A 27201-nucleotide genomic window follows, 5' to 3' on the forward strand; every position below is an offset into this window, starting at 1 on the left:
CTCTTCATCTTTTACCCTTTATCCTTCATTTCTTTCATGTTTTATTACTTTGCTTGGCAGATTTCAGCTTATCTTCTTTAACTAAAATTTTATTTATTTTACATTTTAAAAACTTTATTCTTAAAGAATAAGAATTTTAATTTCTAAAATTTAATCATTTCTTCACCTATGCTTTGCCTTTAATTTGCTTTAATTTTTCATATTCCATCTGCTGATTATTTTATTTCCTTAATGTTTATTTCATGGCTGTCAAGAAATATGGCAGTAATTGTAGGCTTCATACTGTAAACAAGGGTTGATAGAACTTTTTATTTTTCTCAGGTTGTTCCTTCATCTCTCATGATGATTCCCCCATTCTTCTCAAAAGATGACTCTAGAATCATGTCCCCTAAGCAGTACCCAGTAGCCCCATATTCTTCCCTCCCACCAAAGAATTTGAACCAAATCCCAGATGTCATATCATTTCATGTGAGCCCCACGTGTCAATTTTGTAGGGAGTGATTTTGAAATAGCAACATGTGCCTGAACGGTGGCCCATTCTTTAGTATTCACATGTACCACAGACTTTTCTCCCAAAGTAATAACAAAAGAACCAAAATCCAAAAATTATATAGAACATGGTCAGAATGATTTGAACAAGGAAAAATTCCTTGGTTTGGTTTGATTGGATTGGCACAGAGACGTATGATAGAACATTACTCTGTTTTGTATTGGGGCCAGTATTTTAATATATTGTGTAAATTTTGAATCATGTAATAGCTCTCCCTTGCATACACACACTAATTTGCCTCTCTAAACAATCTTTCAATTAATGCTTTTTAGAAAGGGGAATTGGTTGTAATTTTCCTTGCCATGTAGAAAACACTGGTAGGTTATTTTAAGATTTTTCTAGAATTTAAATAGGAATAATAAAAACTGTCATTATGGTACCCTGTAGCAAAGTTAGAATTTTTTTTTTAACCCTGTACTTCAACTAAGATTTTACTAGCCATCTGACCTCCCCCATCTGCCTCTGGATCTTTCTCATACTGTATCTTGGGTATAAAGATTCAGGTCGTTCATTGGATGAGAAAGGCTAACAGACTAGAGAAGAGAAAAATCTTGAAGCACTGGGTTTGATAATAATTGTATTTTAATTTGGAAATTATTTATTTCTAAGTGGAATTAGGTTTCCATTTATTTGCAAAGTCTCATGAGTCTGGTCCATTATTTTGAGCCATGTTTACAGTATTTTTTTGAGAGGTTTTTTTGTTGTTGTTAGATTTGAAAAATTAAAGTTATGTATGCTTTGAGATTCAATTTAATGCAGAATTTATTGTACTTGTTCTGTCTGCTAATGAATGCATTATATTTTCTGGCTAAGCTGGAACAGAGCTATAAAACATCCATTTTTGGAAAGGTGCACTTGTTCTGTCCCTGGGCTTCTTCTGGCCCCTTGTCATTGCTTTAAACTGCCATTATTGACACTTAGGTTGATTGTTTGCTGCAATAGTGCAGTGTAGGACAAGAAATACTGATTTCCAATCTAGCCTTTTATTGGAAGACTGCGAAGAAGCTTTTCTGAAAAACCCTGAAGGCAAACCACGATTAATTTATCATCGCTTAGAGGATGGGAAAGTCAGTTCCAACTCCATCCAGCAATTGATTGATCAAGTTTCTAACCTGAACAAGACCAACAAAGCCAAGGTAAAATTCAGAAGGTTATTTTTTTAAGAACCTGGTTGCCCAAGGGAAGTGTTAGAGCAAAGGCCATGAGGTGGGAGTGAGTAAGGGGAGATTAATAGGACAGGTGACTGGGAGCTAAGGGTAAAGAACCTTGGAGATCACTATAGAAACCTTGTTTTTTTTACTGCGAGTGAGATTTTTTTTTTTTTATCTGGGGGTTTTTACTGGAGTCATTGGAAGACTTTAAGCAGCAGCAGAAGAAATACGATTCTGACAAGGATGTTCTTGGGCTGCCGTGTAGTGGAGGAAGGCAGAGTTGGAGAGCTCTTGCGGTCACCAGGTGAAAGATGCTGGTGGCTTGGACCAGGGTGGAGGTAGAGGAAGTGATGAGAAACAGGAATCGGTAAATTTTGACAGTAGAGCCAATAGACTTAGTTGTCGACTATGAGAAAAAGAAAGGGATAAATAGCAATACACAGCTACAAAGGGTATGATCTATGAGTGGAAAAATCAGATTTTTTCCTGTGCTTTTCTCCCCAAGTGCAGAGTCCTTTTGTCTACTGTTGACCAAGGATCAGTGTAAGAAAGAGCCTTTTCATAGCAACCTCTTCTAAGGGCATTGGGAAAAGCAAAACACTGAATAAGAGTATGAGAGATTTGACCATTCTTAGATGCATGGTGGGATAATATTTAGAATAGAGATTACAGGCTTTGCCTTACTGCACACTGAGATAACTTAAAAATTCTTACAGTTGTGTTAAGAATACAGTTGAGGGGCACCTGGCAGGCTCAGTCAGTAGAGCATGCAACTCTTGATCTCAGGGTTGTGAATTCAAGCCCCACAATGGGTATAAAGATTACTTAAAAATAAAGTCTTAAAAAAAAAAGAATATAGTTGAAAACAACTTGGATTTTGACATTGTTTTTATTTCTCTGTGCCCATTCAAGAAATAAGATCGAATGTGAACACAAGCATTTTTTTTTTACATCATTTAGTATTGAAAAAGCTTGAGCCCAATGTAATATTAAAGAGCCCAACACAAAATAGTGTATTTTGTTATAATCTCCAGAACCATTTCATTATTTGCTTTAATTACATTAGTATGAGCTTAGTCCACTAGATCCTAAGAGGAAAGATACTGACTTTTCTTTCAGATCTCTATTCTATTTGTAAATTGATTTTTAAAATTAATACACTAGAGGGATGAATTTATTTTATAAAATAGGAGTAAAATAAGATCTGTCTACCATGATTATAAATGGAAACATAGGATAAACTTCCATTCTGGTTCACTTGATGTGCTTTGTAAAACCATTGCCCTACTCTAATTTTATCCAATAATCATTTACTAGCAACACACATGTTCTTTACAGGTAGGGCATTCTTCTTTCAGAAAACTCAGAAGACTACTATTTTACATAGCAGAATACCGTTTTGCTTTTTTGTTTTATAGAATTATAGTCTTATTATAAAAATTGATTTTGATGTATTTTGAAGGTCATATATATTGAGTGGTATGGATGTATATAAGACAGAATTTGGATAAGTAAGTGAAAAAAGTGTATTTTTTGTTTTATTGCAACACTGTTCCCATTGTTCACAATAAATCCCCTTGTGTGACCTTCAACAGTTTGCATAACTTGCCTCTGTTTCCTCTTCTGTGAAATTGAGGTATTAACAATACCACCTGGTGGCTCAGTCAGTTAAGTGTCCAAGTCTTGATTTCAGCTCAGGTCATGATCTCACATGATTGAGCTCCATGTAGGGCTCTGCCCTAAGCATGGAGCCTGCTTGAGATTCTGTCCCTCCTTCTTCTTTGCCCCTCCCCCTCTTGGCACACACTTTCTCTTAAAAAAAAAAATTAGAAGTAATTGTGTCTGAAGATAGTGGACCACCATGGAGACCCTGAGTTTGTCTTATCCCTGAATTGCAGCTAGATCAGCACCAAACCCTTTTGAACACCTAGGAAATTGATCTGAGGATGTCCACTCTCACCACTGATATTCAACATAGTGTTGGAGGTCCTAGCCTCAGCAGTCAGACAACACAAAGAAATAAAAGGCATCCAAATCAGCAAGGAGGAAGTCAAACTTTCACTCTTTGCAGACAGTGATACTCTATGTGGAAAACCCAAAAGACTCCACAAAAAACCTGGTAGAATTGATACACGAATTTAGCAAAGATGCAGGATATAAAATCACTGTGCAGAAATTGGTTGCATTTCTTTTTTTTAAGTTTATTTATTTATTTTGGGAGAGACAGCACAAGTGGGGGAGGGGCAGAGGGAGAGGGCCACAGAGGATCTGAAGCGGGCTTTGTGCTAACATCAGCAGCCTGATGCCAACCTTGAACCCACGAACCATGAGATCATGACTTGAGCTGAAGTCAGACGCTCAACCGACTGAGCCACCCAGGTGCCCCATGGTTGCATTTCTATACACCAATAATGAAGCAGCAGAAAGAGAAACCTAGGAATCAATCCCATTTACGATTGCACCAAAACCATAAAATACCTAGGAATAAACCTAACCAAAGGGTGAAAAATCTATACATTGGAAACTATAGAAAGTTTGTGAAAGAAATTAAAGAAGACACACACACACACACACACAAAATGGAAAAACATTCCGTGCTCGTGGATTGGAAGAACAAATATTGTTAAAATGTCAATACTACCCAAAGCAATCTACATATTCGATGCAATTCCTATCAAAATAACAAGCGTTCTTTGCAGAACTAGAACAAACAATCCTAAAATTTGTATGGAACCAGAAAAGACCCCCTAACAGCTAAAGCAAGGATGTAGAGAAAAAGGAACCCTTTTGCACAAACTGGTGCAACCACTCTGGAAAACAGTAAGGAGGTTCCTCAAAAAATTAAAAATAGAAACTACCCTATGACTCAGCAATTGCACACTAGTAGGTAAATACCTTATCTAGAGGATACAGGAGTGCTGATTTGAAGGGGTACATGCACCCCAATATTTATAGCAGCACTACTGACAGTAGCCCAAATGCCCATCAACTGATGAATGGATAAAGAAGATGTGGTATATATGTATACATATAATGGGATATTACTCCGTGATCAAAAAATTAAATCTTGCGTCTGTTTGCAACAATGTGGATGGAGCTAGAGTGTATTCTAAGCAAAATAAGTCCGTCAGAGAAAGACAAAATACCCTATGATTTCACTCATATGTGGAATTTAAGATACAAAACAGATGAACATAAGGGAAGGGTAGCAAAAATAATATAAAAACAGGGAAGCAAACCATAAGAGATTCTGAAGTACAGAGAACAATTTGAGAGTTGCTGGCAGGGTGTTGGGTGGGGGAAAGGGCTAAAGGGGTGAGGGGTAATGAGGTTGCAATGAGCACTGTTATATGAGTGATGAATCGCTAAATTCTGTTCTTGGAAAAAAAATGTAATAGTGTCTCTCTCATTGGATTGTTGTGAGGACAGATGAACTAATATGTAAAGTACTTAGGATAATCCCTGACATATAACTTCTATAGAAGTATTTACCATCACCACCTCCTCCTGTTATTGTTTTTTTCATGTTGTTGTTGAACTTTTTTCTTTTTTTCCAGATCATTGATCACTCTGGAGATCCTACAGAAGGAGTATATAAAATTTATATTTATGTGGAAAAGATTATTAAACAGGTAGAAATATGCATTCCTTGTAAAATTTCATCTAAAATATTCTAAGGAGTGCCTGGCTGGCTTGCTCAGAAGAGCATGCAACTCTTGATCTCAGAATTGTGGGTTGGAGTCCCATGTTGGGTGTAGAGCCTAGTTAAAAAAAAATTTTCTTTCTAAGACTGTTTTCCATAAAGTTGGGTCTTCCAATGAAAACAACTTATTTGTGTTTTTGAAAATAATACCGCGGGGGGGTGGAGAAAATAATACCTGGGAAAGTGCCACTGTTTCTGGTGGTTGTCTATCCTGTGGTATTGTCATCGTATTACTAGTACTATGTATTTTTTTAAATTATTGTTTTAAGTTTATTTATTTATTTTGATAGAGAGAGCACATGAGCAGGGGAGGGGCAGAGAGAGAGAATCCCAAGCAGGCTCTGCACTGCCAGTACAGAGCGCAATGTAGAGCTCAAACCCATGAACTGCGAGATCATGACCTGAGCCAAAAGCAAGAGTCAGATGCTTAATCGACTGAGCCACCCAGACGCCCCAAGTACCATGTATCTTTATCTGTCATTTGTTTCACAAAGCTATTGGATGCCTCAATACCTGATAAGTGTAAAGTAGATTGCAAAAGTGCCATGTAAAAAGTACAAGTATTTGAGGGAAGATGTTTATCTTATTCAAGGTTTTGTGTGCACGTTGAACTTTTATAAATTAGAAAAACCTTTTTCAAATTTATCCACTACATTATCCCTACAACACAGAGGGGTGAAATCATATCTCTAAGAGTCTGAGGTCATGGATCATAGTAAGTGTCTCGGGCTGAAAGTGTCTGTGATATCTGAAGTATTATCTTGTAAATTTATGTGAGTTCTATATTCTGCTTAATGTTATACCTGTGTTTATTTTTAATATAAAAAACTATTTTAAATTATATATCCTCTAAAATGCTAGTAATGAGGGGCACCTGGGTGGCTCAGTTGGTTAAGTGTCCGACTTCAGTTCAGGTCATGATCTCTCAGTTCATGAGTTCGAACCCCACGTCGGGCTCTGTGCTGACAGCTCAGTCTAGAGACCGCTTCAGGTTCTATGTCTCCGTCTCTCTATGCTCCTCCCCTGCTCATGCTCTATCTCTCTCTCTCAAAAATAAATAAACATTAAAAATAAATAAATAAATAAATAAATAAATAAATAAATAAATAAATGCAATGCTAGTAATGATAATAAAAAGAAAAAGAACCCTTAAAGAACCCACACCCTTAAAGTAAAATGGGCACAATAGAAAGAAGTACCACGTTTAGCCTGCAGTTGCCCATACCTGCAGACACCCCTGCAGGGTACCTGGGATTCTATTTGGGAGGTTAGGGATTAGATTACTTTTTCTAATTAATTTGTATTAAAAGTATGGAGATTTGTTATCAGAGAAAAAGAATGAGCTCGAGAATATAATGATATGACTTCTGGCAACACATTTTGTACAGTGTTCTTTAGTATAAAAATTAACATCAATTTTTACCTTCTCAACAATCTTGTGAATTTTAGGACCACAGTTAAATAAAATTAATTGAGCAGAATAAATGGCAGCAAAGGAAAGTGGACATATTTGCCATCTTTACTGTTTGAGGAACAACATATTTTCAGTGATATAAAGACTATAAATCACAACACAAATATTTGATATCAAGAAACCCAATCTTAGGAATTAAATTCTTACAAAAATGTAAAGCAGCATATTTTTAAGCATTATCACAATTTTTAAAATTGTTTTCCAGATAGATATAAATGAATATTATGTAACATTTTTCAGAAAATAGATCCCTGAGGAGTCAAATGCTCTGCTTTTTTTTTTTTTTTTGTAGAGAGCATGCACTACCAGGGTGGAGGAGGGAGGGACAGAGGGAGAAAGAGAATCTTCAGAAGGCTCCACACTCAGTCTGGAGCCTGACAACAGGGCTCAATCCCACAACCCTAAGATCATGACCTGAGCTGAAGTCTAGAGTCAGAGGCTCAATTGACTGAGCCATCCAGGTGTCCAGTTATTTTTTAATGTAAGCTCTGCACCCAGTGTGGGGCTTGAACCCATGACCCCAGAATCAAGAGTCACATGCTTTACTGACTGAGCCAGTTGGGGGCCCCAAATGCCCTTCTATTTTTAATAAAAGAGAAAGATCTTTGTGTTTATCATTTTAATATTTCTTTATTTTTAAACTCATGTTTTTTTATGGTTTTATATTTATTCTTGTTGGTAGTATACGAAGGCCATAGGTTTGGACTTGTCCCCCTCAGTAAGTGAAGGCCACCTTAGGCCTGTGTGCTAACACTGCTACAAGATGTTTAAGTTCTTTATTCACTTTCGTGTGCTTGCTCTTGGTGTTCAGGACATCCTGGGCTTTGAGAACACAGACATGGAGACTAAGGATTTGGGCAGTGAAGATTCTATTCCAGAAGAAGATGATTTTGGTGATGTTCTGTGGGACATACATGATGAACAAGAGCAAATGGAAACTTTCCAACAGGCTTCAAATTCAGCCCACGAATTGGGATTTGACAAAGTGAGCATTTGGAGTATTGTTCCAACAAAGATCAGTCACCACTTAAGACTCTATTATGATTGTGGTTTTACCTAAATATAGTCAAGGTTCATAATTGTTAGTGTTTGTCCTCGCGGCTTGATTATCCATATTGAGGCATATGCTTAACTTTGTATCATATGAAAGAAAAGTGAGGTTCAACTATATTTATGAACATCAAACATTTTTAGTTACAGATGAGGACTTATCAACTACATGTTCTTTATGCTACCATCTGAAGTTCACCAAACCAAGCTTAGGATAGCTAAGAAACTTGATAAAACTCGTAAGGCTCTCTATTCTTCCAAGGCTTGGAGGAATCAAAATGTCAAACATTCAGGAAACAGCACAGTAGTTAATGCAATAGGCTGATCAGTTCATTAGCATCCTCAGATATCTAAACAAATTAATGGAACTTGAAGTACACAATCTATGTCCAAATTCAAAAAAATTAATATTTAAATATTAATGTAAGAATGAATGTTTTAAAGAATATTATCCTAGCTGTCACTAGCAGCAGTATTTGCATAGAAATTTTATAATTGAGACTGTCTGTGTTTATGTCCTGGTTCCACCATTTCCTAACTCTGGATTGTGATCTTTACTAAGCTCTGACCTTTGACTTCCTTGTCTATAAAATGAGATTTAGTAGTTTACCTACCTGACGGGGTTGTTGGGAGGACTCAGCCAGGTAAAGCACATCGACCACTTGGCACAGTACCTGGCACATGATGAATGTAACTATATAGCATATAAAATATGCTATTTTATAAGAGAGGTATTGCTATCATTATTTCATAATTGAAGAACCTAAAGTTCATGTTACAGTTTGCCTAAGAGAGCACACATGGAGTAGACTACAGATCTGGGATTTGAACCTAGATCTTCTGGCTCCTAATCCTATGCTCTTTCTTCTATGGCAAGTAGTCTGAACTTGGGAACTATGGTTTTATAAATGGGCTTTATGTGGGAACATGAACTAAGTTGTTAGGATTTACAGGGTTCTAAATCAATGAAGTCTTTTGCTTTTTGAGACGCACCATTGCTATCAGAATAATTTGAGTTCCTGGGGAATATATGCTGTGTTCATAATATGGCAAACAAAAATTGATTGAAAAACTATACCAAATAGTAACTTATTGTAGTTGTTAGAAATTTCTGCTTCCCTAAAGCTAACCACAAGCTACTTATTACAAATTCTTTTAATTCCTTACCTGCTGTCATTTAGACCACTGGTACATTTAATAACATCTCAACCCCCAAGATAACTTTGCCAAGTCCCCAGTAAATACTGAGGTATTTTGGTTTTCTGAGTGTGGCCTTTTTATCTTTGAAAAACTTTTTAGTGTCTGGGGAAAGCCTGAGATAGATGGGTTCTTGGACTTTGCCGAGAGCTCACTTAATTTCAGAAAGATCTCAGGTAGGCAGTCTGTCCTAACCTGATTCTCCGTGGTAGGTTGGGAGACTCAGATAAAGGGCCCACACAAAACTGCTCTTGTTCGGACCCATTTTCAGAAATCCCTGGAAACTGTGGGGGTGTGTAGGATGGTGTTCTTCTGACCAGCAGACTGAGGATGCCTGCTGACGCCCTCAAAGCCTTCTGTGATACTTTCTGTGGTTTAGGGAATACAGGATAAAACATTGGCCTTCCTGCAGCATTCTGCAAAATCTGAATGTTGTAAAACCCAATGGGGATCTTAAGTGTTGTCTCTCATCTGTTAATTTATAGCAGCACTATGTGTAGAAAAAATTGGGACTCATTCTTAGTTTACTATTTTGGGCATATTTAACCAGCCATAAAAATAAGCAATTATGAGGATGCTGTTGACTAAAAGTAGATTTCATTTTCTCATGCAGCTTTTCTCTAATGATTTCAGAGGATGATCAGAAGTTGACTCTAGTATTATAAGAGGTGTATGCTTCCTTGCAATTTAAATTCATTTTTGTTTCTAGTATTACCAACGGCTTAATGATCTAGTGGCGGCACCAGCACCAATTCCACCCCTTCTTGTATCTGGAGGACCAGGTTCTGGAAAGTCCCTTCTTTTATCAAAGTGGTATGATGCAGTGCAATTACATTGTTACCATTGTCATCATTCGAATTACTGAACTCATTCAACAGAATGTATTATTGCCTGCCTGCCTTCCTGCATGGTCTGTACTAAACATTAAAAAAAGCAAAAACGTATAAAATAATAGATTCATGCCCTGAAGTGTGTACAATTTGGATGTTAGAATACAGAATGAGAAAGGAATTGGAAATTTGAGCATTTGTGATTGTTTATATTAATTATGTGGGTCACAGCCAAGCACGTGCTGTGTGAGGGAGTGGTCAGTGTGGAATAGAATTAAGTGAATTCTACAGGGGATGGGCCTTTGTTTTCAGTTATCAGCTTCATCTTAAAAGTTTCATTGGGATTTTAATATTTGAAATAAGACAAAGACAGACTGTTTAGAGTGAAATAAGTCATAAAGTACATCAAAATAAAGGATGACTTGGGGCGCCTGGGTGGCTCAGTCGGTTAAGCATCTGACTTCAGCTCAGGTCACGATCTTGCGGTCCGTGAGTTCGAGCCCCGTGTCGGGCTCTGGGCTGATGGCTCAGAGCCTGGAGCCTGCTTCCGATTCTGTGTCTCCCTCTCTCTCTGCCCCTCCCCCGTTCATGCTCTGTCTCTCTCTGTCTCAAAAATAAATAAACGTTAAAAAAAAAAAATAAAGGATGACTTGTATTATGAATGTAAAGTCATTCTTCAAATTAGGGACTAAGGGTTATAGACACTGATAAACTCTCTTTTACTTTCATTTTAGTTCCTATTATTTAAAAACAATTAGAATATTTTCTTTCATAATTATGATTTACATTGAAGAATTAGCATGTGTTGTTTCCTTTTTACTGCCCTTTTATTTAGTGGAAAATAATATTTTTTTAGAAAATAATATTTTTCTACCTAGCAAAGAAACTTCCTTTTTTCCTCTAATATATTTTTAGTTAAAGGTTAATGCTCATTTCACTAATACTTTAACTTCAAGTGTATACTATGTTGGTTTCCATTATTTAATATCAATTTTTAATTAAAATGAACCTATAATTTTTAAAGGTTTATTTAAAACAATCTAAAAGTGGAATAAAGATGGAAATCTCCCATGTTTATTCAAAAGTGACTGATAGGTGATTGCTGAGAGCTAGGTAGCATTTGATGTTTAATGCATTGTGAATTCTTTTTTGTATTGATAACAAATGAGTTTTATCAGTCTTATAAAAGGTCTTTTTCTTTCAGGATTCAGTTGCAACAGAAGAATTCCCCTAACACGCTAATTCTTTCTCATTTTGTGGGAAGGCCCATGTCAACCAGCTCAGAGCCTTCATTGATTATTAAACGGCTAACTCTAAAGGTATAATATGGCATGATTTGGAATTACCAGAATTTTTTTGATGTTTATTTATTTATTTTGAGAGAGAGAGGGAGAAAGAGAAACCCAAGCAGGCTCCATGCTATCAGCCCAGAGCCTGACATGCAGCTTGATCTCGTGAACAGAAGCATACGGCCATAACCTGAGCCAAAATCAAGAGATGATACTCAACTGACTGAGCCACCCAGGCGCCCCACAGAACTATCAGAATTTTTATTTAGGATCAGAAATCGTTGGGGCCAAGTACCCAATAATTTTCAATTTTCAATATTACCCATTTGTTTTGGATTTGTAGAAAGTTAAAAATAATACTTGATGCAGTTGGGTCCTCTTGGTTACTCAAGTTTGGTTTAAAAAGTAGGGATAGAGGGGCGCCTGGGTGGCGCAGTCGGTTGGGCATCCGACTTCAGCCAGGTCACGATCTCGCGGTCCGTGAGTTCGAGCCCCGCGTCAGGCTCTGGGCTGATGGCTCAGAGCCTGGAGCCTGTTTCCGATTCTGTGTCTCCCTCTCTCTCTGCCCCTCACCCGTTCATGCTCTGTCTCTTTCTGTCCCAAAAATAAATTAACGTTGAAAAGAAGTAGGGATAGAAATTTCCCACCAACTGTGATAATGTGCAACTACTTTAATTTGTATGTGTTTTCATCTTACAGTTGATGCAGCACTCTTGGTCAGTATCTGCTCTGACACTGGATCCTGCTAAGCTTCTAGAAGAATTTCCACGTTGGCTAGAAAAACTCTCTGCCCGTCATCAAGGCAGTATCATCATCATTATTGATTCTATAGATCAAGTTCAGGTACTGTTTTCACTTTGTAACCTAATGATACTCTCAGAAAGAAACAAAAATATCAGTAATGGCTATAGCAGGCATTTAAATATGTTTATGAGAAGAAAATGTTGATGTTGGTTCTGTTGTTTCTGCTTAATTTCTAGGGAGGAAGCATGTGGATAAAAAATGTTCTGTATGCCAGTAGACACTAGTATTTTTTGGGAAAGACCAATTGAATTCACCAATTAACAAATTTGTTTGTTTTGACATACTTTTAGGGCCTGGACATTTCCTTAAGTGTCCAGAACTTGTGTCAGTAATAATAGTATTTTGCCACTTGTCTTTTAATATTCTGAGATAAATCATCCGAAAAAAAAAAGATTTTATCCTCGATAATAATGAGAGATGTAATGAGAATTTCATTTTACTTGGGGAGCTATTATTGGGTTGTTTTGAAATATTTTGAATTAATAGAATGAATTTTGTTTTTATATTTTAAGCAAGTGGAAAAACACATGAAATGGCTGATAGATCCACTGCCAGTGAATGTAAGAGTAATTGTTTCTGTGAATGTGGAAACATGCCCTCCAGCATGGAGGTATGACCTAACTTTAGCTCTTTCAGATTACTGAAGTGTTTTAAGTACAAACAAGGAAAGGTTTTAAAAGATACGTGTTTGTGTTTTAATGTTTTTCATGTAAGTGGCAGTGAGGATAGGGAGAAGTGGATGAATTCAAGAGAAAGATACAATCTATAGGATTTGGTGGGAGGTTAGATCTGGGATGTCAAGGAGGGGAAAGCTGAACCGCCCCCAAGTTTCTGACTTGGGAAATTAAGTAAATTGTGGCTCTGTGAACTGAAATGGGGAACAAAAAGGATGGGAAGGTTTGTGGAGGAAAGGTTAGAAGTTTCGTTTTTGGACATGGTTGATTTGAGTTGCCAGGTGTAGCTCCAAGTAGTGATGGCTAGCAGGCAGTTAAATTTACAGATGAGAAAATTGAGAATGCATGTTGCATTGAGAATGCATGTTGCAGGATGATTAAATTCCAATCGGATTACGAGTAATTTGTGGACAAACACTATCTTGTACTATCTTCATAGGCACGAATACAATACCTATGTTTAGTTTTATTAATAGTATAGAACATAGAGCTGGAAATGTTCTGCCACTTTGCTGCCTAATGTATACACTATTTAAAAGTCTTGCTGGGGTCGCCTGGGTGGTTTAGTCGGTTAAGCGTCCGACCTCAGCTCGGGTCATTATCTCATGGTTCATGAGCTCGAGCCCCACATCGGGCTCCGTACTCACAGCTCAGAGCCTGGAGCCTGCTTTGGATTCTGTGTCTCCCTCTCTCTCTGTCCCTCCCCTGCTTGTGCTCTGCCTCTCTTCTCTCTCTCTCTCAAAAATAAACATGAAAACAATAATAATAATTAAAAAATAGAAGTCTTTGTTGGGATTAATTGCTGAAACTAATGATACCCATGTTAGAAAAGAATCAAATATTACCTAATAAGATTAACTGAGATTAGTTTTGCTAGTATTACAAAGGCAATATAAAAAATTAACTCTTGGGCGCCTGGGTGGCTCAGTCGGTTAAGCATCCGACTTCGGCTCAGGTCATGATCTCACGGTCCGTGAGTTCGAGCCCCACGTCGGGCTCTGTGCTGACAGCTCAGAGCCTGGAGCCTGTTTCAGATTCTGTGTCTTCCTCTCTCTCTCTGACCCTCCCCCGTTCATGCTGTCTCTCCCTGTCTCAAAAAAGAATAAATAAACGTTAACAAAAAAAAAAGTTAAAATCAATCTTCTAAAAAATAAAATAAAAATAAAAATAAATTTAAAAAATTAATTCTTGTAATGGATTTTGACTTGTGTTTGGGTAGATTACAGCTTTAGTTGTATTAGAAGAGAATTTCATTTTTTTTTCCTTTAAATAAAAGGTTGTGGCCTACACTTCATCTTGATCCTCTAAATCCAAAAGATGCAAAATCTATTATAATTGCAGAATGCCACTCTATGGACATTAAATTGAGTAAAGAGCAGGTAAGTGTTTTTAATTTTACTGCACTTTTACTCTCTATCGACTGTCCTATAAGACACCTTATATGAGACTTAAAATTCAATGTAGGAACTCTCTATTGTGTTAAGAGAAATTGGAGTCTAATAATTGTTAAATGCATTTGTTCTTAAACTAACAAATATAGAAGGAGCAATAAAAATCTTTTGGGGCTTAAGTTTTACTTTATTAACCAGGTGTTTTTAAAGGCAGAAGAACATATGCATTCCAACCGCATCTGCGGTCCCCCACCATATGGCAGTGATGCCACTGATGGCAGGAGCCATGTCATTTCTGCCAGGGGTATTTGTTGATGGCTCCATAGTAAAGACCGCTTAATTCCAGGGTGGTTTTGTTTTTGTTTGTCTGTTTTGTGTTTTGGTAAACTGGTACAGGAGAAGAAGCTAGAGCGACACTGTCGTTCTGCTACAACCTGCAATGCCCTTTATGTCACCCTTTTCGGCAAAGTGATGGCGCGGTAAGTGGTGGCGAGCTTACATGAACTGCATGTCTTGTGTTTGCCGCAGGCTGCTTCCTTGTCTTGGGAAACCAAGAGCTGATCACTGCGACAATCTCTTGTGCCACTCATATCAGATTCTGTTGATTCTAACAGAGACACTAACACCCTGTGAGAATGTGACTCGCGACTGCAGATTGATGATAGCCCATGAATTATAATAACTTGTTGGATATAGTTGTCTAATTTTCATCACGCTTACCATATCCCTACTGGGGGTTGCCACAGAAGGCCATCTTTGCTCTTATTTGGGGTCCATGAGTGTTTCTTGTCACTTGCTTGAGGCCCCTAGCTTTGGGAAAATGACAAGCAACTGAGGCAAACAAATGTTATTTCAGGTATCCTTAAATATTAGTAGGTAGGTATGTAGGAATTTTTCATTGTCTGTGTTCTAAAATCCTGATAAACCTTTCATCCTAAAATGGATTCTTCTATATCAGATATTCATTAGTTGAAGCACCTGGGTGGCTCAGTCAGTTATGCGTCCGACTTTGGCTCAGGTCATGATCTCACAGCTCATGAGTTCAGGCCCCGTGTCAGGCTTTGTGCTGACAGCTCAGAGCCTGGAGCCTGCTTCGGGTTCTGTGCCTCCCTCTCTCTGCCCTTCCCCAGCTCATGCTCTGTTTCTCTCTCTCTCTCTCTCTCTCTCTCTCTCTCTCTCTCTCTCTCTCTCTGTCTCTATCTCTCAAACTTAAATAAACATTAAAAACAATTTTAAAAAACAGATATCCATGATATCCATTAGTCATTTCCCTTTAGGGTAAGCCTTACAAAGTGTAACTACATTTCTTCTTCAGTACAGTCTCAACTTACTTCGACTCTTCACAACCAGAGGTAAAAAAGATGAATATGGTTCTGATGATCATCACAATAGATGGTAATCCCAGTACAACTCATATTCGAGACACTGAATCTAGTACTCTTGTCTCTCTCTTTTTTTTAATGTTTATTTGAGAGAGAGAAAGCATGGGTGGGAGAGGGGCAGCGAGAGAGGGTGAGAGAGAGAGGTTCTCAAGGAGGCTCCATGCTCCACAAGGAGCCCAGTGTGGGGCTCGAACTCACACACCATGAGATCATGACCTGAGCCAAAGTCAGATGCTTAACTGAGCCACCCAGGTGCCCCTGGCACTCTTGTCTCTTAATTCCACATTCCCATCTTGAGCACCAAATTGGAAATGAAAACATCTTCTAAAATTTTGAATTGCCCATGATATTCCCACTGTTTTCAGTTTTGGCAGTCCATCTGGCCTCTGTGAACATCAACAGCTTGCAGAAGTATGGCTCAAGAGTGTGAGTCCCTTTCCACACATTTCATAACATTTATTGAATTTAGCTATTTTAAGAGTGTTGACACAAGATGAACAAACCTTTTAGAATCTCTTAAAGTTTAACATTTATTTATTTTTGAGAGAGAGAGAACAAGTTGGGGAGGGACAGAGAGAGAGAGACAGAGGATCCAAAGCAGGCTCCTCGCTCTGAGCACAGAACCTGATGTGGGGCTCGAACTCATGAACCACTCACGAACCATGAGTCATAACCTGAGCCGAAATCAAGAGTCTGGCACTTAACCACCTGAGCCACCTAGGTGCCCGAAGAGAGTTTTATTCAAGCCCGCAGTAGGACACCTTCCCTAGGAAACATGATCTTCACAGGAAAGAAAGTGCTTTGAAGAATGAACAGTTTTTACAGGGTTACATACTGTTTTTGCATCTTGTGAAAGCTCAAAAAATTATGGATTAACATAGGCAGGAATCATGAGTTTTAATGTCAGAATGCAGAGTGTAGGAGCGTTGATTGACATCTTAAGGACAAGATGGCTTTCCTTTAGGCTACTTGTTTATAAGGCAAGGTACAATGAATATTTTGTGAGCCATAAATCAGGCTTTTGGTTTAAGCAAAGTTTATGTACAGTCATGCTGACTTAGAAAAAAATCTCAAATGGCTTCATGCTGACTTAGAAAGAAATCTCAAATTAGACCTTTAGAAGGTCTAATTAGACTCTGGACCTTTTTTTTCTTCTTCTCTCTCTATATCTTCATATTGAAAAAAGAAACTATTGGTAAATATTGTGTAATATTTTAAAACCACCCTATTTTCCGATTTTCTTAGCCTGATATTTTCTGAATCCTGGCTCTAAACAAATTTAATTTGCATCGCTAACTAATAACACTTACTTACAATTCTTTTCCTGCTTCCTGTATGTAGGTAGCCTGTCTTACTCATTTCTGTGTTCCATAATGTGCAGTAATTGCTTGACATATAGTAAGTCCCCAGCACGTGTTTACTGCATCAAGTTAAACTGTATACTAAAATAAACTTGATGATGCTGGCAGCCCCATAAAAGTACCATTTTCCTATATCATGTTTTATTGAATTTCTGTTAATCAGTTGAAGTATAAAAAATAGAGACCATGTTGTTTTTATCTACCCTAGATTTTTCACAGATGTTGGCTGTCTGTAAGAAATTAAACCTATTCTCAATTCCAACAGTGCTGGGAGAGCAGGCAATTTAGATAAAATCCTTCATCAGTGTTTCCAGTGTCAAGATACTATTTCATTATACAGACTTGCTCTGCGATCTATCCAGGAGTCCCTGGCAAATGATATGGATAAAGAACTCATGAAACAGGTAAAGGGTAATAAACTCATAGAAGTTTGCATTTATGTGTGAATTGAAGTAAATAGTAATTATTTTTAAATGTGTGCTTAAATATGTTTCAAACATCTACAGGACTGCTGGCTACCATAGTGTGCTTGTGGCCAGAAGTGGTATCTCAAGAAACTTGCATTTTCCTCATGATCATTGAAATTTTTCATCTGTTCATGTTTATTAGTGATTCCTGTCTCCTTTTATGTGGTTTGCTGATCCAAGCCTTTTTACTTGAGTTTTAATTGAGTCGCTAAATACAAATCCTCTTTTTTGCAGAGTTTGTAAATTAATTCTTCTTCCTATTTGTTTCTTGTCTTAACTTTTTGGTATCATTCATTGTACAAAGTTTTATTTTGATGAAGTCAGATTTATCAACAGTTTATTTTATGGCCTATGCCTGTTATATCTTATTTTAAAAATCTTTTATTGTCAAAAAAAATCTTTTGTTATCATAAAAATGTTCTCCTGTGTATTTTTTTTTCCCTTTAAAATATTTTACAGTGTTGTTCTTCCTGTGTAAGTCCTTATCTTGAGGATTTATTTTTGTTTATTGTGTGAGGAAGGAATCTACTTTTTAATCTTTTATCATATGGTTAGCTAACTTTTCATTTTTTTTTTTAATGTTTATTTTTGAAAGAGAGAGGCAGAGCATGGGTGGGGGAGGGACAGAGAGAGAGGGAGACACAGAATCCAAAGCAGGCTCCAGGCTCCGAGCTGTCAGCACAGAGCCCCACGAGGGGCTCGAACTCTCAGACTGCGAAATCATGACCTGAGCTGAATTGGGACGCTTAACTGACTGAGCCATCCAGGCGCCCCTCATTTTTCTGGAGTACATCTTTTCTGCTAATTTGGATATCACACTCACAAATTAACATGACTTTGTTTTCTGAGCTCTTCTGTTCCAGTTTTGCTCATTCCTTGCCAATACCATGGTGTCTTAACTATTAGAGCTTTAAAGTAAGCTTTCAAATATGGTTGGTCTGTAGGATGATGTTTTCTCATGCACCCCTTCACTGAGGGTACAGCTCTTGGATCCCTGGTGTTGGTAAGCTTTCTAGTTCCAACTCCTCCCCTTACCAGGTTTAAGGGCTCACCTTCCATCCCCGCTGTGGGTGTGAAAACCCAAGCATTTGAGTTACTGGGAAGGTTGCCTGTCCTGGATCCCCACCTCCCCCAGGGACAGCAGCTCCAGCCCTTAGCCCTCTGATGTTCACTTTCCTATTCACTTCTGGCACCTGGGGGATTTCTTTTTCGTAGGTTCAGCTGTACTTTTAGAGATGTTTTGTTATATGTTGTCTTCTATTAACAGGCATCTATAGTAAAAGAACTATTTTCTTCTACCATTGTCCCAAAATTGGAACTTTGTCATTAGTTTTAATCTGTTTCCTGAGGCTTTAATTGTCCTCAAACTTTGTTCTGTGTGTTATTTTTGGCATGCTAGATTTACTATATACACTATCTTATTCTTGATTAATGGCTTTTGGAAAGTATGCTTTATTCTAAGAAATCTGTTTCTTTATTAAATCATTTGAACAATAAGTTTGAATAAGAAGTTAATAACCTTTTAATGGCTTTTTGTTACTTACAGAGGTGGCTTATGATCATTGTTAATTCACTTCTCTACCTAGATTCTCTGCCTCATAAATGTTAGTCACAATGGTGTGAGTGAATCAGAATTAATGGAACTCTACCCTGAGCTGTCCTGGGCTGTCTTGACCTCCCTCATTCACAGTTTACACAAAATGTGCTTGTTGACTTATGGTTGTGGCTTGCTCAAGTTTCAGCATCTACAGGTAGATGTTATTGTAATAAGGTTTTTTAACTATAAATGTCAACATCCCATGCTATTTTAAGTGTTTCCATTATAAGACAAAGTTGAAATTTTAAATTTGGCATTACAAAATTGGTTTTGCAATGATTTTAGGTTAAGTGTAAAATTTGGCTAATATTATTCTTACAAAGTACCTTTATGAAATGGCTATTACAACAGCCCCCCCTTATCTGTAGGAGACACATTCCAAGAACCCCAGAGAATGCCTAAAACCAGGATAGTACTGAGCCTTATATAAACTATGTTTTTTCCCTTACACGTGCCTACCCATGATAAAGTTTAATTTATAATTTAGGGACAGTATGAGATTAACAACAATAATAATAAAACAAAACAATTATAACAATGTACTGTACTAAAAATTATGGGAATGTTGTCTCTTTCTCTCTCAAAATGTCTTATTGTACTGCACTCACCCTTCTTGAGATTATAAAATGTCTACATGATGAGATGGAGTGAGGTGAATGGCATAGGCACTGGGACCTAACGTTGGGCTACTACTGACCTTCTGACCATAATATCAGAAGGGGTCTGCTTTTAAACCCCATTTGGCCATGGGTAACTGAAATTGCAGAAAGTGAACCTGGGGATAAAGAGGAACTACAGTACTTTCCAAAGTAGTTTCTTTCCAAAAGAGAAAAAAAATTTTTTTTTTCAATTTTATGTTCCGTTGATTGCTAGTGTAATTATTTACGCTTCAAGAGCTTGGACTCAGTAAGTCAGTATGCCTCAGTTCACAGTCCAGCTCTTCACAGTTTAACAGCTGTGTAAACTTCGGTAAATTCAGTAAGCTGTGGGTAGATTTTTCCAGCTTACTACAGGGTATGTGAAGAGAATTTGTTCAGATGGTCCTTGACCCTAATGAGGTCCTAGACATGATGTCTAGCACATAGTAGTGAATGTTTAGGAAATACTGACTAGTATAATTGTTATCATCTGCAATGCCATGGTTGATTTATGTGTATACAAATGCAAGTTAACTCTTTCATGTGAGTATGCTGCATTGTATTTGTAGGTGTGAAATGTTTGTGATCTCATAGGCTCATCTTTCTCTTTTATTGTGTATTGCTTAAATAAATTCCTTTTTAGTACTTTTTCACTCCACATTTCTGCACTAACTAGAAATTTGAATTAAATTGTGTTTTAGGTGCCTCCAGGAGATTTTTATTCTCATGTCAGTTTATCACATAAATGTATGCTGAATTTTAAAATATTTTTATGTCATCTGTATTATACAACTATAAAATTGAAATAATTATAAATTCCTATTTATAAATTAATTTTTAGATATTCAGTGACTAACAGAAAATAGACTACAGTATTTTTTTTTTTTCCAGGCTTGGGAAACAGTGAGACTGGAATACATGGAAGATCCCACCATTATTTCTTCATACAGGCAAAAGCTAATCAACTATTTTACCATGCAGTTAAGGTATTATAAATATCCATATAGTTCTTCTGTAACACATTTTATCTTTGTGTCTTTATTTCTCTTCCTTAGCTTATAACTTAATGTATAAAAATTTAATTATTAAAAGGTAATAATAAGTTGGCTCAGTTGATTGAATGTCTGGCTTTTGATTTTGGCTCAGGTCATGATCTCACAGTTCATGGGATCAAGCCCTGCGTTGTACTCCACACTGAGCAGGGAGCCTGCTTGTGATTCTCTCTCTTTCACTCTGCCCCTTCTCCCCCATTCATGCTCACTCTCTCTCTCTGAAATAAAAAAAAAATTTTTTAAATTATTACAAAAAACATTAAATATTCTCCCTAGTCTGGTAATGTCAAAAGAACTATAAAGATTATTATGTAAGTCAGTCTTTTAATATTATGCTAAAGATTTAAATTGATTTACATGAAATCAGTGTAGGGTTATTTTATTATTATCATTTTATTCCAGTTTATTAGTTTAAAAATGTGTGTCTGTGTATATCCATGTGTGTATATTTGGGTTGATTGAGAGTTTTTTAAATAGTTCAATTTTGGGGCGCCTGGGTGGCTCAGTCGGTTAAGCGTCCGACTTTGCTCAGGTCATTATCTCGCGGTCTGTGAGTTCGAGCCCCGCGTCGGGCTCTGGGCTGACAGCTCAGAGCCCGGAGCCTGTTTCAGATTCTGTGTCTCCCTCTCTCTGGCCCTCCCCCATTCATGCTATGTCTTTCTCTGTCTCAAAAATAAATAAACGTTAAAAAAAAATTAAAAAAAAATAGTTCAATTTTAAGAAAATACCTTGAGAGTTTGTTTGATGGTCCTAATATCACTTTATTTATTTTCTTAGTTACATTGACAGAGTTTCTGATTTTGACATAATTTTCTCAGTATTAGATTATATTTAGGGGCACCTGGGTGGCTCAGGCAGTTGAGTGTCCAACTCAGTTTTGGCTCAGGTCACAGTCACAGAGTCATGGGATCTGGCCCCATGTCAGGCTCTGTGCTGAGCATGGAGCCTGCTTAAGATTCTCTCTCTCTCTCTCTCTCTCTCTCTCTCTCTCTCTCCCTCTGCCTCTGCCTCTGCCTCTCTGTCTCTTCCTTTCTAACAGTCGGGACCGAGTGACTTGGAGAAGTGCAGATGAACTCCCTTGGCTTTTTCAGCAGCAGGGAAGTAAACAGAAGTTACACGATTGCCTTCTCAATCTCTTTGTGTCTCAAAACCTTTATAAAAGGTAAGAAACTTATTTGTAGAACATCTTTCCCCAGAAAAACAGATTTAAACAATTGATTGGTGTAACAAAGAAAAATGGCATTTTTAATTTAGCTTTAAGACCTTAAGCCATAAAACTCCAGAAAACATAGTATGTAACTGCTTGACGCCAGTCTTGGTGGTGATTTCTTGAATCTGACATGAAAAGCAAAAGCATCAAAAACAAAATAAACCAGTGGAACTAAATCAAACTAAAAAAGCTTCTGCACCGCAAAGGAAATCATAAACAAAATGAAAAGGCAACCTACTGAATGAGAGAAAATATTTGCAAATCATACATATGCAAAAGAATTAACATTCAAAATATTTAAGAACTCATACAACTCAATAACAACAAGAATCTGATTAAAACATGGGCAGAGGATCTGAATAGACATTTTTCCAAAAAAAGAGATACATGTAGCCAATGGGCACATGAAAAGATGCTCAACATCAGTAATCATTGGGTGAATTCAAATTAAAACCACACTGAGCTATCACCTCACACCTACAGAATGACTGTTATCAAGAAGACAAGAGATAACAAATGCTGGCAAGGATATAGAGAAAAGGGAACCCTGGTGCACTGCTGGTGGGAATGTAAAATGATGCAGCCACTGTGGAAAACAGTATGAGGTTCCTCAAAAAATTAAAAATAGAACTGTGATATGATCCAGCAATTTCATTTCTGGGTATATATCTGAAGAAAACAAAAACAACAATTTGAAAAGATATGTGCACCATTGCAACATTATTTACAATAGCCAAGATATGGAAACAACCTAAGTGTCCATTGATAGATGAATGGATAAAGAAAATGTGTGTGTGTGTGTGTGTGTGTGTGTGTGTGTGTGTGTGCGCATTCACATACATACATACAATGGAATGTTACTCAGCCATAAAAAAGAATGAAATCTTGCCATCTGCAACAACACTGACAGATCTTTAGGGCATTTTGCTAAATGAAAGAAGTCAGAAAGATAAATACTGTGTGATCTCACTTATATCTGGAATCTACAAAAAAAACAAAAAACAAAAACCAAACATGCCCTTGATACAGAGAAGAAAATTGGTGGGTGCCAGAGGCAGAGGGTAGGGAAGGGGTTAAAGTGGGTGAAAGGAGTCAAAAGGCACAGACTTCCAGTTATTAAATAACTAAGTCATGGGGAGGTAATGTACAGCATGACGACTATATAGTTAATAATACTATACTGCATCTTTAAAAGTTGCTAAAGAAGTAGGTCTTAAAAGTTCTCATGACAAGAAAAGAAATTCTGTAACCATGCAATAGGGACAGATGTTAATTAGACTTATTGTGGTGATCATTTTGTAATACCCCCTTTCCATGGGGGATATGTTCCAAGACCCCCAGTGGATGCCTGAAGTCACAGATAGTACCAAGCCCTATATATATTATGTTTTTTCCTGCACATACATACCTATGGTTAATTTTAATCTAATTTTAATTGTTTAATTTATAAGTTAGGCATAGTAAGACATTAACAGCAATAACTAAAAATAGAACAATTATAACAGTTATACTATACTAAAATTTATGTGAATGTGGTCCCTCTGTCTCTCAAAATATCTTCCTGGACTGACTGACCCTTCTTGTGATGATGTGAGATGATACAGTGCCCACATGATATGAGGTGAAGTGAGGTGAATAGAGTAGGCTTGTGATGTAGCCTTAGGCTACTATTGACCTCCTGATGATATGTCAGAAGGAGGATCACCTACTTCTGGACTGTGGTTGATCACTGGTAACTGAAACTGCCGAAAGTGAAACTGGGGATAGGGGGAACTCTGTATATACGTGTTTCAAATCAGTAGCTGTACACCTGAAATTAATAGTTGTTTATCAACTATGCCTTGAAAAATAAATAAATTACAAAAAAAAGATAATGCTGTAATAAAAGTGGGATTTAGAGAAGAAAGCAGCTGGCAAAGAGGAACATCTGAGCGGGCCTGGAAAGATGGATGAAATTGGATTCTGCTGTAGAATTTAGATGAGCAGAAAGAAGGCTGTGTGTACTATGGGCTGAGCTCTGCTGATAAGCACATTACATTAACCTAACAAGTACTTATTGTATCCCCAAGTGCTAGGGATAAAACATAGCACAATTAAAAATAATAATGAAAAAAAAACCTATAAAAACAAGTCCAGATTCAGTGGTACCTGAAATTTAAAAAAAACTGGGAGAAATTTTAAGACAATTTGCAAATTGCCACGAGATCTTTTCCCAAGAGGTAAAGTAAAAAAAAATATTGCGGTTTTTAAAAAATCAGAACTGAAATGATCTTGAGACACCTTTCTATCTTACCCTTGCATTTAAGCAGGTTTAAATCCAAACCACCCGTGGAGGTGGTTCATGACATCTGCCTTTCATGGCCCTCAGGTATCTCAAAGTATAGCCTTGAAACCAGATTCTGGGCCGGCTCGCCACAAAATCTGACTGGTGTTAAATTTAAAGAAAGGATTACCCCTTTTCAGAAATTGTATTGTCTCTTCTGGTTATGTCTGAATTTGCCAGTGGCCAGACCACATTTTCACCATCAAGCTTCTGACCTCTAAGCCTCACGGGAGTTTACGTTACTGTCTTACCTAGAAACTCAGACATTTCTCTTAACATAGCTCCATAATTTGTTTTGCTCCTAAGTGAACTTTTCAAATTTCTTTGTTATACCTCCTAAATTATTTCTGATCTCCATTCCAACCTTTGAAATCATGATTCCTTTGAAATCAGATTTACTCTTTAGTTTGCCAGCTCTCCCATCCTACTAATGTCATCTCCAGATGAATACGCTTACTTTTGTATTTCTATTCTGACAGTTGCCTGTGTTTCATTAGTTTCTTCTGTTCTAATTTCCATCATTTAAAATAATGATCTGGGTGAATTTAGCAGTTGACTGCATATCACGAAATGTCTAGAAAGGATTCTGGTAGATTTCCACTGGTGAGTAACCATAATGATAGTAATGATAACAGCCGGCACTATGGAGTACTTGCTGTGTGCTATAATCTGCTTATAGTAACACCTTAGGCAGGTAGTGTCAGTGACCCCTTTCTGCAGATAAGGATGACAGAGTATAAGAGGCCAGACAACCTGCTCAAGACCACACAGCTAGGAAGCGGTGGACTCAGCAGGTTGGAGTCTACAGTTTTCCCTCTCTCTACACTACACTTGCCTACTAATAAAGCGTCAGTAGCTTATATGAATTCTGGCACTTTCACTCAACACTGGGTTTTAATGTTTGATTTTCATTAAGTTACTGTTTTTTGTTGAAACAGAGGACACTTTGCTGAATTGCTGAGTTATTGGCAGTTTGTTGGCAAAGACAAAAGTGCAATGGCAGCAGAGTACTTTGATTCATTGAAGCAGCACGAGAAAAACTGGGAAGGCGAGGAGAACATGATTTGCCTGGCGGATCTTTATGAAACCCTGGGGCGATTTCTCAGGGATCTAGGCCTCCTTAGTCAGGTATGCTCAGCGAGGAATCACAGACTGTGTGGGTTTTTCCTGTGTGCTCTTCTCTCCTCCCTAGGAGTTAGTGCAGCTTTCATTTGTTGTGCTGATCACATCGCAGCTCTTAACGGTATTTCACTCACTTTACCTGGCCTTGAACCCTTTCTTTTCCTAGGCTGTGGTGCCTTTGCAGAGGTCTCTAGAAATTCGAGAAACAGCTTTAGATCCAGATCACCCAAGAGTGGCTCAGTCCCTCCACCAACTAGCGAGTGTGTACGTGCAGTGGAAGAAGTTTGGCAATGCAGAACAGTTGTATAAACAAGCATTAGAAATCGCAGAAAATGCTTATGGCGCGGAGCATCCACATATTGCTCGTGAACTTGAGGCACTTGCAACTTTGTACCAGAAACAAAATAAGTAAGATTTAGATGAGTAATACTCTGGTTTTATGATGGGGAGTCACAGTTCTTGATGCACTTATGTGTTAAGCTTTGTGTTGTGGCTATGTACTTTTCCTTATCCTATATTCTTTTCAGTCCACCATGTTCAAATATTATTCTCAGTCTTGGGTGTTTGTGGCGTAAACAGAAAACTAGCACCACAAGATTCATCTCTGTTTGAAGATGCGTGCAGGCTAGAGCATGGACTTTGGAGTTGTGTAGTTGGGTTTAAATCTGGGCCCATTCATTGACTGGCTTTGTAATATTAAGTGCATTACTAACACAGGGCAGCAAACGATTGCCCCACAGGCCAAATCCAAAAGGCCCCTTCTTTTGTAAATAAGGTTGTATTGGAACATAGGCACATTTTATGTGACTGCTTCCATAAACTTCCACACGGCTGCTTCCATGATTCACTAACAGATTTTTATATTTGTAACAGACCACATGGCCCATAAAACCTAAAATATTTACTATCTAGCCCTTTGCAGAAAAAGTTTACCAGTCCCTGGTGTAATAAAAAGTCTCATATCTATTAGGCACCCAATGAATGTCATCTTTTCCTCTATCAGAAATCATTTTCTTTGCACCATCGTAAATGATACATATTGGAATTTTTTCTTTTAATTTTAGAAGTATTGTTTCACACAATTTTTTTGTGAATTTCACATTTATATTTGACCAGAAATTAGCACGTACAGAAGAAGGTGGTAGAACAAACTAAAATTTTAGATTTTCATTTAGTTAGGTCATCCTTTAGAGATTTGAAGTGAGTTAAGTCAGTTAAAAATCTATTAAATGTCAGCTACTTGGAGAGCTAGGTTTGTTTCGTTAGATTATGTTTTATGAAGTTTTTTGTTAAAGATTTTTAATTCTGTGTGACTGTCATCTTTAGAAATTATGCTATATTTAAAAGCCAAAAACAAAACAAAAACTTTACACTAGGTAAGGAATGTTTTCATTTGCCTGAAATATGATAAATTGGACATGTGTTTCTTTTGTTTGACTTTATTTTTTTTTTTTTAAGATATGAACAAGCTGAACATTTTAGGAAAAAATCCTTTAAAATTCGTCAGAAAGCTACAAGGAGAAAAGGCAACTCGGTAATGAGAGATTTCTTTTGTGTTGTGCTTTGAAGCAGAAGAAAAGAGCATGTCTGAATATCATAATATAGATGCATACACCTCATCTATTTAAGAACTTTAGATATTAAAGTGACTTCTATAAAAGTACTAATTAACATTTTCTTTATATGTATAATACCTGCTTAAGTATTAGAATTACTGGAAAGGACAACTTAGCAGGCTTTTAAAAAGTGCAACTAGGGGCACCTGGGTGGCTCAGTCCGTTGCGTGTCTGACTTCGGTTCAGGTCACGATCTCACAGTTCATGAGTTCAAGCCTCCACATTGGGCTCACTACTGTCAATGCAGAGCCCTCTTCAGATCTTCTGTCCCCCTCTCTCTCTGCCCCTCCCCTGCTTGTGCTCTCTCTCTCTCTCTCTCA

At 37.4% G+C, this 27201-nt stretch overlaps 1 protein-coding gene across 3 annotated transcripts in view; it reads left to right on the plus strand.

Moving 5' to 3' along the window:
• The window catches only part of NPHP3 (nephrocystin 3), a 43661-nt gene that overhangs the window by 10239 nt on the left and 6221 nt on the right, over nt 1-27201 (plus strand). For all 3 annotated transcript variants that reach the window (XR_006299503.1, XM_043595391.1, XM_043595390.1), the window contains exons 7-22: nt 1530-1686; nt 5259-5333; nt 7690-7863; nt 9835-9938; nt 11160-11274; nt 11944-12087; nt 12561-12658; nt 13999-14101; nt 14510-14592; nt 17122-17260; nt 18910-19074; nt 20450-20544; nt 21650-21772; nt 25082-25271; nt 25432-25673; nt 26724-26799. Coding sequence is in view for 2 of the 3 variants with exons in the window: in XM_043595391.1 (XP_043451326.1) it covers nt 1530-1686; nt 5259-5333; nt 7690-7863; nt 9835-9938; nt 11160-11274; nt 11944-12087; nt 12561-12658; nt 13999-14101; nt 14510-14592; nt 17122-17260; nt 18910-19074; nt 20450-20544; nt 21650-21772; nt 25082-25271; nt 25432-25673; nt 26724-26799 (2083 nt within the window). In the remaining variant the exon portion in view is untranslated. The remainder of the gene's footprint in view (nt 1-1529; nt 1687-5258; nt 5334-7689; nt 7864-9834; nt 9939-11159; nt 11275-11943; nt 12088-12560; nt 12659-13998; nt 14102-14509; nt 14593-17121; nt 17261-18909; nt 19075-20449; nt 20545-21649; nt 21773-25081; nt 25272-25431; nt 25674-26723; nt 26800-27201) is intronic.

This window comes from Prionailurus bengalensis, chromosome C2 (assembly GCF_016509475.1).
Source record: "Prionailurus bengalensis isolate Pbe53 chromosome C2, Fcat_Pben_1.1_paternal_pri, whole genome shotgun sequence".
Lineage (NCBI taxonomy): Eukaryota > Metazoa > Chordata > Mammalia > Carnivora > Felidae > Prionailurus > Prionailurus bengalensis.